The 10086-nt window shown below is 28.3% G+C and overlaps 2 protein-coding genes across 6 annotated transcripts in view; one reads left to right on the forward strand and one right to left on the reverse strand.

The window, feature by feature from the left end:
• Window positions 1–3224, reverse strand: part of LOC122632396 (facilitated trehalose transporter Tret1-like) — a 13589-nt gene extending 10365 nt beyond the window's left edge. For 2 of the 5 annotated variants that reach the window (XM_043819125.1, XM_043819124.1), the window contains exons 1-2: window positions 2734–3224; window positions 257–473 (exon numbers count right to left, since the gene is read on the reverse strand). Coding sequence is in view for 1 of the 5 variants with exons in the window: in XM_043819127.1 (XP_043675062.1) it covers window positions 257–276 (20 nt within the window). In the remaining 4 variants the exon portion in view is untranslated. Of the gene's footprint in view, window positions 1–256; window positions 474–1856; window positions 1999–2733 lie in introns of those variants that run through there. The other 3 variants (XM_043819127.1, XM_043819128.1, XM_043819126.1) reach the window with 2 other exon arrangements.
• Window positions 3225–6016: 2792 nt separating this feature from the next.
• LOC122632401 (NADH dehydrogenase [ubiquinone] 1 beta subcomplex subunit 5, mitochondrial) lies at window positions 6017–7350 on the forward strand. Its single transcript, XM_043819138.1, has 3 exons — window positions 6017–6174; window positions 6692–6903; window positions 7015–7350. Exons 1-3 carry the CDS (start codon window positions 6087–6089, stop codon window positions 7264–7266), a joined length of 552 nt encoding a protein of 183 aa, XP_043675073.1. The 5' UTR covers window positions 6017–6086; the 3' UTR covers window positions 7267–7350.
• The last annotated feature ends 2736 nt before the right edge of the window (window positions 7351–10086 follow it).

Here is a 10086-nt window from a genome sequence, read left to right on the forward strand (position 1 = left end):
AAAAAAAAAGAAAGAAAAAAATACCTCAATATTAAATAAAGAAGATTGCTTATCGAGGAAAAAACGATATTACGAATTATCGTTCTTTTTTTTCTTTTTTCTTTCCTTTTTTAAAAATGAATACTCTTGGCAAATTTGTTCTCTTTCAATTTCTTTCGTTTCCTTAAATATTCTTTTCTAATAAACAGATTAAACGAAAATACGCGTTTACAAACAAAAATATAAATCATGTTATTATGCTCTTTGTTATACTCACCTTAATGAGTATGGATCCATGTTTGTCCTACAAGCCTTTTTATTAAATTAATGTACTGATGAACGGCCTTTGTGTCGAATAGCTTCCTCCCTTTCCTTTTCGCTTTTTTTTCTCTTTTCGACTTTTTCCACTTTTGTAGAAATGAATTACGTTGCTCCTAAAGTAAATCCTCATCAACTGGATATGCCGTGCCTCGATACTAAGACCATTTTATTCGCTGAAACAATCACATTTACGAACATTACAAATGAACACGAGAGAAAATCAATATTAACACGTGTCGATCATCAAAGACAATTTTATGGAAAACTTTCTACGTGGAAAATATTACGAGAAATGTTAAAACGAACAACTTTCTTTTGCTTTCCCTGGTTACTAATTTGAAAGAGGTAAGCGAAGAGGAGGGGTGGGGCTCGGAGAAAGAAAAAACAAGAAAAAAAAAGAAAAAGAAAAAAAAAAAACTGCAAAATTATTATTAAATGATAATACAGTATAAAATCGATCGAGTTTTATAGCCTATCGAAGAAATCGATCTCTTACGTCTAAACTCCTTTCGATCTTGTCTATGCCAATCGTAAGTTAGAAATTCCATTCTAACGATTAGATTCTGGAGCAGTTTAGAAAGACTTCCTATCTGTATCCAAGTCGATTATTTACGTACGAAAGTACGTTAAACGAAACGAAAAAAGAAAGAAAGAAAGAAAGAAAGAAAGAAAGAAAGAAAGAAAGAAAGAGAATAAAAAAAATCATAGATCGTCATGTCCGTGTAATTTTCCTTTTTATCATTCGATCGAAGTTATAATGTAATATTTATTAGCAGGATTAAACTGATATATTTTCGTACGAAGGATCTTGCAATTAGTAGCGAAATTCATTCGTGATTTGTCCAGCTTTTTTTCTTATAAAAGAGAAACAACAGGCTTCTCGTTCAATGAGAGACACGTGTTTTACATTCTTTTATCACGTTGTTAAACGATTCAACGTGAGTAACGTAAAATAGATATTCGTCTCGAAGATTTCTATCATTACATTTTTTTTTTTTATTAAAGAACGATTCACCTTGCTCGATCATTCATCGATCGAAGGCTCGATAATCTTCTTGAAGAGTTATTTAGCGATTAACATGAGAAAGAAAGATAGGAAGCAGTGCAAATACAATTTTTTATCGAGTACGTATAAAAAACAAAAAAAAAAAAAGATAGGGAAAAAAGAAAAAGAAAAGAAAAAAAGAGATTGAATGCTTAAGATATCGTTTTATCTTCTTCCCGGCGCGTCAAGTTTAACGGGATCGTTCTTCTTGTTCTTTCTATTCTGAAATGAGACTCGTCTAAGGTAAAATTAGAATTGATCGTTGATCAATTTTTCTTTGTTTTCATCTTTTAAAACGATAAGTCTTTGTGTCTTATGTATTTCGTAAGAGATCGTAACGTTCGGATAATAAAGTCAAATTGATTATAACTAATCATTTTATCTTAAAGTAAAACCAAATCATCGAATATATCTATTCACGTAATGACGTTTGTTAAAGAAATATATTTTTTTATTCTATAAATATTTGTTAGATTAACAATACAAATACTTATAATTTGATTCAACGAACCTTTCAGACGCGATTGAATCCATTCGTTCGAATACATAGTTCGATCAAAGGTTGCACAAAGGAAACCAGCGCCTATATGGCCGACTAACACAGACATACTACCGACTTTATACGTAACTTTCCAAGTGCTTACACGAACAGAGATCGAGAAATGGGCGAACTGAAACTGCTTTATCGTTCGATAAATTATTCTACTATTTTACAGGTCACGGTCGTAATATAAAGTTACATATCGATAATAATTGACACATACATTATCGCAAGACTTAGACACGTATAGAACGTATGCGAAAAAAAAAAGATAATAATTAATAAAAAAGAAAAAGAAGCTAAATCACGCGTGGTTGAAGATAATATCTAAGATTAATGTGTTCTGAAAAAGAGTATAGTAAAGAGAATTTTTATTCTTCTTTTTCTATCTCTCTTTCTCTCTCTATCTCTCTCTCCTCTCTTTCTTTTGCCATTACGTTGCAAAAAAGAAAAAAAAAAATAGCATTATGTAATATCTTCGTTAGATTATTTTTAATTATTTTACCTGATGTATTTAATACAAAATGGTCGGTGCAGTAATACCATGAATAATTTTCTTACGTGATGGAGAGAATAAAGAAAAGATAAAAAAGGACGTGAACGATGCTTTTGATCGACAATATTGCTAATACAGGATGTATATATATATATATATGTACAAACATATATAAATATTGTAAACACATAAATAAATACATAAAATACGTAATGTACTTACGATGTTCATACAAGTCTAATGCAAATGAGAGAGAGAGAGAGACGAGAGTATAAAAATATATATTTTGTAACAGCAATCTAAGGACGCGCAGGAGTTGTTTGGAATTCGAGAATGGTGGAAGAAACTCACCTTTCTTCCTTGCTCTCCTCCCTGTTTTCCTTAGTAGACCGCTTCGTTCACGTTGATCGCGGTCGTTCGGTCTCCGTTTCGAGAGCCGTTCGTTCCTTTTCTGTCCGTTGCTCCAGTAGAAACGGGAATTGCAGGACGGCGAAAGAGTATGGGGGAATAATCGGCGGAGAGAATAGTCGAGAAGGGCGAAACCGTAAAATCTCTTTAGTATGTATATATGATGTGTGTGTGTTCGTCGTGTATGTACGTGTACGTGTACGTGTACGTATAATTTTGTGTGCGTGCACACGAGCGCATAGACGTGTCCGTAGAATAATATATCTATATGTATGTATATATGTGTGTATATATATATATATAAATGTGTCCTAATATAAGAAGTAAGGATATATGGGAACGGTAAAGAAGGGTAGGAAACGCGAAAAATAATCCTTACGAAGCGAAACGCACAACGGTCGAGACGCGACTGCCATCCGGCTTGCCGGTGCTTCTTTACACACACCGTTAGTCGAGCCGCCGCAAATCGAGTCGCCGCAGATCGTCGTCGTCGTCGTCGTCGTCGTCGTAGTCGACGTCGTTGTCGTCGTTGTCGTCGTTGTCGTCGTTGTCGTCGACGTCGTCGTCGTCGTCGTTGTCCTCGTCGTCATTGTCATCATCGTTGTTGTTCGATACATTCGATGAACATACAATATTGCAACATTTATTCTTCATCCGTTGCCAATTTAAGGGTTGTGCATTTATCTTGACAAAAAAGTACATGACATGCGATCGAACGCACCTTCGAAAAATATATTTTACTTTTTCTTTCTTTTTCGATCGACACGCCTAAATTTCTAGACCTTCTTTCATCGATTCTTTTTTATTTTCTTTTTCTTCGTTTTTTTTTTCTTTTCTTTTTTTTTTTTTTCTTCTTTTCTTAAACGACGCTCTTTCTTCTTCAAGGTTACGCATAGGTAAAATAAATTGTATCGGTGAATTTGAATTTGCTTTTTCTTTCTTTTTTTTCTTTTTATAATAAGCCGGAACACTATGCTAATGGAGATATGTTAATCCGTTTAAAAGAAGACATCGATGGGCTTTGATATGCAAATAAATATTACGCCAAAAAATTTATGTGCTATATATTTTATATGCTAAATTGAATTTATTGATTCTTTTGAATCGAATTAATTTTTTGATATTTGATTTTTCGCATTTCTTTTTTTTTTTCTTCTATTTTATCTTCTTTGTCTTAAATTTTCTCTCTCTCTCTCTCTCTCTCTCTCTCCTTTCTCTTTTGTTCTCTAAATCGTTTTATTCGATTATTCGTATTACAAATTATAATTTAATGTGTTGCATTCCGTCTTATTTGTGAAAGTAGTGCGATGATCAAAATTAGTTAAATTTATGTTTCTGGAACAGACGATAGATCTATATAGTTGGAAAGATTTTAACTTGAGATTTAAAAATAAATATTTTTGTTAAATATTTTCAAGTTGATAAGTTAGATTCTTCTTTCTTTTATCTCCTTTATGTTACAATTTAAAAAATACGATAACTCTTTTTTAAGTAATTTTTAATAATTATTAAAAATATTTATTCTTTTTGCAAGCTTATCAATAAACGATTACAATGATTATATATATTTATACATACATATATATATATATTTATGTATATGTATATAATGTGTTTCGATATTATTATTTGAATCATTTGTGTAAGCATCCTATACATAGAGATATTCGATCGACAGAACAGAGATACGCCATTTAACCATCCATTAAATGAAACAGAAAGAATATCAATCGTATTCTTTTATTTTTTAAACATTAAAAATTAGCAAATTTTATTGTTTGATATTTATCGATAGTCAAAAGTTATTTATAGATAAGTCCTTATTTTAATTTTGCGTTACTACGTTGGTTGTTATTACTGTTCTTCAGTTATTTATTACTGACGATACTTAAATTACTGTCTCGTAAGCTGTAGATTAAAGGTATATGCTGAGTAATACTAAGAAAGTTATATCGTTTTAGTTCTTCATCCTTTGTAATCGAAGTCTTCGTTGGCTCTTTTGTATTATGTAGTAAATGTCATGAAGAATACAAAAGAAAAATGAAAAAATGACTAAACAACAAATATTATATCTGCAATTTTATTTTATTAATAAAAATATCTAGTTTTATTAGTGTAGGAATTAATATAAATACTTATAGACGTATAAATTTTTTATGAAATTTTACTATCACGTTAGTTTTATCTCGTTTCTATCTTATTTAACAGGTTTCTAAAATAAAAATTCATTTTATAAGATATAACGAAGAAATTATAAATTCTATTCGCATTATTCTATTCTTTTTCTCCTTTTAATATTTTCTCGCGGATACTTTTATTTTTTAACAAATTGTTTTGACTTTTCTCGAAAGTGCGATCACGTTACCAGGGTTCTCAGAGTGATCTTAATTTACAATCGTTTCTTGAGTTCAATTACTCACTTGACCCGACTCGCGTTGACGCTAAGCGTCTATTAAATCGCATCGGCAACATTGGTCACTTGGACGTATCAAAACAATTTTATATCTTGAAAATTTCCTTACCACAAAATATTTATTTCATTTCCCCTGCCATCATCTTTTTTTTTTGGATTTCTTTTTTTTTATTTTTCACGATCGATTTTTAAAAAATCAAAAGAAAATAGAAAAGAAATAATTGTTGTGTTACTACGAACGAATACATTACTACCAATCATTTACTAAACAAAAATTCTCCTTATTTTTAAAAATTATTACATACTTTTATCTTTAAATCGACACGCAACTGTAACGTAATCAGACTCACTTATCTGTTTTGTATTTACGCGTAATTGATTTTATCTAGAAATGCGATTTATTTTCTAATCGTTAACAACTTATATATCTAAAGTACTTCAAAGAGATGTTATAACAAAAAGGAAAAGATAATTTAACACTATATTTATTATGTAATAACGAGGAATTATGAATTAGTGTTCAGTTATTTGTTAAATATTGATAATAGAAATTATAATTTTCAATGACAATTAAAATATTTACGTTTCTACGATTACTTTATTTTATTTACTTTCTTTTTCTATTTTGTATTTTTTTTGAAAATTTATAAACTTCTCTTTAAATTTGAAAACGTTCAAAAATATAATAATATAAAAATGCATGTGAATTAACGTACAAATAGTCTGACGAAGTGTCTTAGATTTTATATCTTTTATAATATTTTGTTTGAAAGATATACAATCTACTATGTTTGAAATTTCGCGCTGTTTCGATTAGCTGTCACAATACGATACATGGATAATCGATCATTCGTGTTGCTACCTTCAGTCTGCAAGAGGCAAGATGGCAGTCTGGAGTAACTTTCTGCGTTCTACGAGCCAAAAACTCAGTAGGCTTCCTATATTATTGTCAAAAGAACCTTCTATAAATAGTAAGTATTAAAATATATAGCTAGAATATTTTATATATCTATATATCTATGTCAATTTTAAATCATAAACGATTTATGAACGATATAATAATCTTGTTATGCAACATTTTATAGGGAATTAGTTATAATAATTAGGATAAATAATTATGATAATAATTTTATCCTTTTTCATTTTTCAGTGTAAATTTAAAACATTAATATTATTTATTATACAATAACTTGCTATGTATAATAAATTAGATTAAATGAAGTTTTATATATTTAAGGTTATGAATTATCATATTGTACATATTTCAAAAATTTAAGTTTATATAAAAGAATGTCATATATACAAATCTCTTATATCAGTATTATTTTGTTTTGATTTGTCTTTGACATATTTATACAAATATTTCTTAAAATCTTTATTTTTACTTTTAACCATCATTAATATTAAATTAGTATATTAGTATTAATTGGTAAGTCTCGATGTAGATTTAATCTTTTAATAATATATTATTACTTTATATCATTACAGATCAAATAAGATGTATGTCACATGACCAAGTAATGATGATAAAAAATAGTAGATGGCAATGGTCAAGATGTAAAGATCTGGTACATTTTTATGTTATGTTGGGTGTAATACCATTATCAATCCTTACGTTTTGCGTAAATGTTTTTGTGGGTCCAGCAACACTTGAACCTATTCCAGAAGGATATACACCAAAGCCTTGGGAATATTATAAAGTATGAAATACTAATTCATTTAATATTATAAATTAATATTATTGATATGATGTCATTACTTTATATATTTGGTTATATTACATAATACGTTTATATTCTCATTATTTTCAGCACCCGATAACTAGATTTCTTGTTCGTTATGTATATACGCCGCATCAGCAAGATTATGAAAAATATTTAAATGCTGTGTATTTAGAACAAGAACTTAGAAAAATAAGACAGCTTCAAAGACGTATTGAAGAATTGATCGAACAACGAAACGATTATAAATACTTCTATTACACGCCATCAACTGCCAAATATGTTCATCGGGCGAAGTATGACATAGAACAAGAAGATACTTTCAGGACTTACTCAAAATAATTGATTAATAAAGAAATGAGAAGTCTTTATGATCTTGATACATGAAGTACTTGCCCAGGTGGATTGAAAAAGAAAAATAGCAATCATTAATATAGTAAAAAGTTATTATAGTAATAATTCAATAATATATATATATATATATATACACACATATATATATTATACCATTGTCAAATTACATTTAATAAAGGCATTTGAAAATAATTTCAGATTGCCACAAATTGAGTATTTCCTTAGAATATTAATTTTCAAATTTTATTTTTTTTTTATGCAACAAAAAACAAAAACATATTTCTTTTTTTGTAATGCATATTTCAGTGCTTATAAATGCTTTTACTTATTTTTAAGGATTATCCAATAAAAGCACACGATTTTACACATTATGAAATATTACTTATATCATGATAAATATTCGATAGTTTTTTGTTAGTTAATCGATAATTAGGATTGTAATAAATAAAAATTAGATTGATCGTTTATTGAAATATACTAAAATTTATTCGGATTTTGGTTCCATTTTAAGTGATTTGTGACGACATTACCGACGCATAAAGATGAACATATAATTCTCTTGTATTTGTTGCCATCTATTAGTAAAATATGGAAGTATAGAATTTAAAAAATCAGCTTTTATAAAAGTCCGCTTATATATCGAGTTAATTAACGATTGTACATCTTATATAAATTTCAAAGGTTACTTTTTACATACGCGCATTGAAAATATTCAGATTCTTATATATCTGATGTATTGAAACTTATATCGTTTATTATCGTTTGTTTTCTATTTTTTTTATTTTATATATCAATATCTTTCATAACGAGTTCATACTTTTCTATTTCTACATATTTTCGAATCTTTTAATATTCTTACCTCTAATTCGACGGTTTAGTTATTATTCTCTGATAAAAGTCTTAGTTTACGCTCTATTTCATATTAGTAGTGAGAGGTAATAGTTATATAGCGTTACATTTGTCGTACTTGTTACTTCTTTATTTCATAGAGACATTATTAGTAAAAATATATTCCATTAAAGAATATATTTTATATATATTATAATATATTATTTCTTTATTTCTCTTTTCATTTTTTTTTTATATACTTTATATACATATATTTTTTTTTTATATTCCATATTCGTAGTGAGAGGTAATGATTACGTAGCGTTCTGTTTGTTATACTTGTTATCCATTTTATAGAGATATTATTACTAGTTAATATGTAAATTATATATGACAGAAAAAAAAATCTCCAGAAGATATATATACGTATATACGTATACAGTTTGTCCCGTTTATCATTAAAAATTGCAATATTTCTTGACGGACCTTTGATGGACTCGCAAAAAAATTTATTTACAGATTTGTTTGTGCGTCATACAGTACTAATTTTCTTTTTTTTTTAGAGGTCGAACGACGGAGTTAAACTTCAAAATCAAATTTATTTCGTTTTAAATAAAAGTAGATATTTTTCTTTTTACAGTTCGATGACATTTCTTGGGATGAATCCATGTAACATACGTTTATTTATTATTATAAAATATAAATTTATGATCATGAATATCCTTGCATCGCATGTTATCGGCTATTAAACTGCATGCTCTAAGCAAAAGATAAATTTTGTATCTTCTTTTGTGTTTATCAAATGATCGATCATAATTAAATGAAATTTATTTCGTAAAAAATTCGATCTTGTCACCCTATAAACGGGACACTCTCTTTATATATGCGTGTTTCTGTTTTACTATACGTCCTGACATAATTTTCTTCTTTATTATTGTTTAAAAATTGGCTATAGGCTATATTCTTTCTATCTTGCAGCAGAGCAAAAAATAGGCCATTAATAATGATATCTCATTCTTTGCAAAGATCTATTAGTGAACTTCAACCGGTTATTATTACAAGACACAAGATGAAAAAGGAAATTTATGGTGGACAGCCCAGCCCTCCAGTCCAAACAGCACAGGAATTATACGAGGAAGATAGTATAGAAACAAAGTAAGTTTGTGGTATTTCTTTTTAAATTAAAATAAATTTTTAGATATAGAATGTAAAATAATTATATTTAATAGAAAATATAAAAATAACTTAATTAATTTCTTTTTTAGTTGATCAGACTCATTTCAACGTAACTAAATAAATTTTGAATGTTTGAAAAATATGACAAATGTGATGACAATAAGAATTAAATACGAAGACATAGAAGATAGACAAAAAGAAGAAAACAAAAAAAAGGATGATCCACAATTAATATAATATAGAATATATAAGAATGTATACACTGTACATTATATTGTATTGTACTGTATGCCTTATAATTCTGTAATATTGTATTATACTATAAGGCGATCAATACGATTAAGAAATATCCTTATAATTAGCAAATACGACACATTATGTATACAATAATTGAAATAAAATAAATGTTTCTTATAAATAAAATTCCAATGCAGTCTATTAATAATCCATTCATAAAAATACTTCCATTTCCCATAAAAAAAAAATTAATCCGTATATAATAAATGTATAAAGAATAAATAAATAACCAGTAGAAATGCTATTAATTGAAAAAGAATAATTTTTATAAATTTCGATTGGACCAGAATTCACCCTATAACCCAGAATTTGAAATTTCATACAAGAAAAAATAATTTACCAGAAGGTAGCAGGAAACGGCATGCCTCCTCTTTGAGCACCATGTGATGCTGATACAATACACGTTTTGCGGAAAACTTTGCCGCGTTGTCCGTAATTCGAATTTTTGAACGAGAGCATATACCTTACCTGGAGGTGGCATGATCTCGCGTGCCACCTCTTTGCGCA

Source organism: Vespula pensylvanica, chromosome 10 (assembly GCF_014466175.1).
Source record: "Vespula pensylvanica isolate Volc-1 chromosome 10, ASM1446617v1, whole genome shotgun sequence".
NCBI classification, from domain to species: Eukaryota; Metazoa; Arthropoda; class Insecta; order Hymenoptera; family Vespidae; genus Vespula; species Vespula pensylvanica.

Excerpts from the sequence above, each read along its gene's own strand:
- LOC122632401 (XM_043819138.1), top strand. The coding sequence starts at position 6,087 with ATGGCAGTCTGGAGTAACTTTCTGCGTTCTACGAGCCAAAAACTCAGT. Across the intron at positions 6,175-6,691 it reads AAAAGAACCTTCTATAAATA|ATCAAATAAGATGTATGTCA; the intron begins GTAAGTATTAAA and ends ATATCATTACAG. Across the intron at positions 6,904-7,014 it reads AGCCTTGGGAATATTATAAA|CACCCGATAACTAGATTTCT; the intron begins GTATGAAATACT and ends CATTATTTTCAG.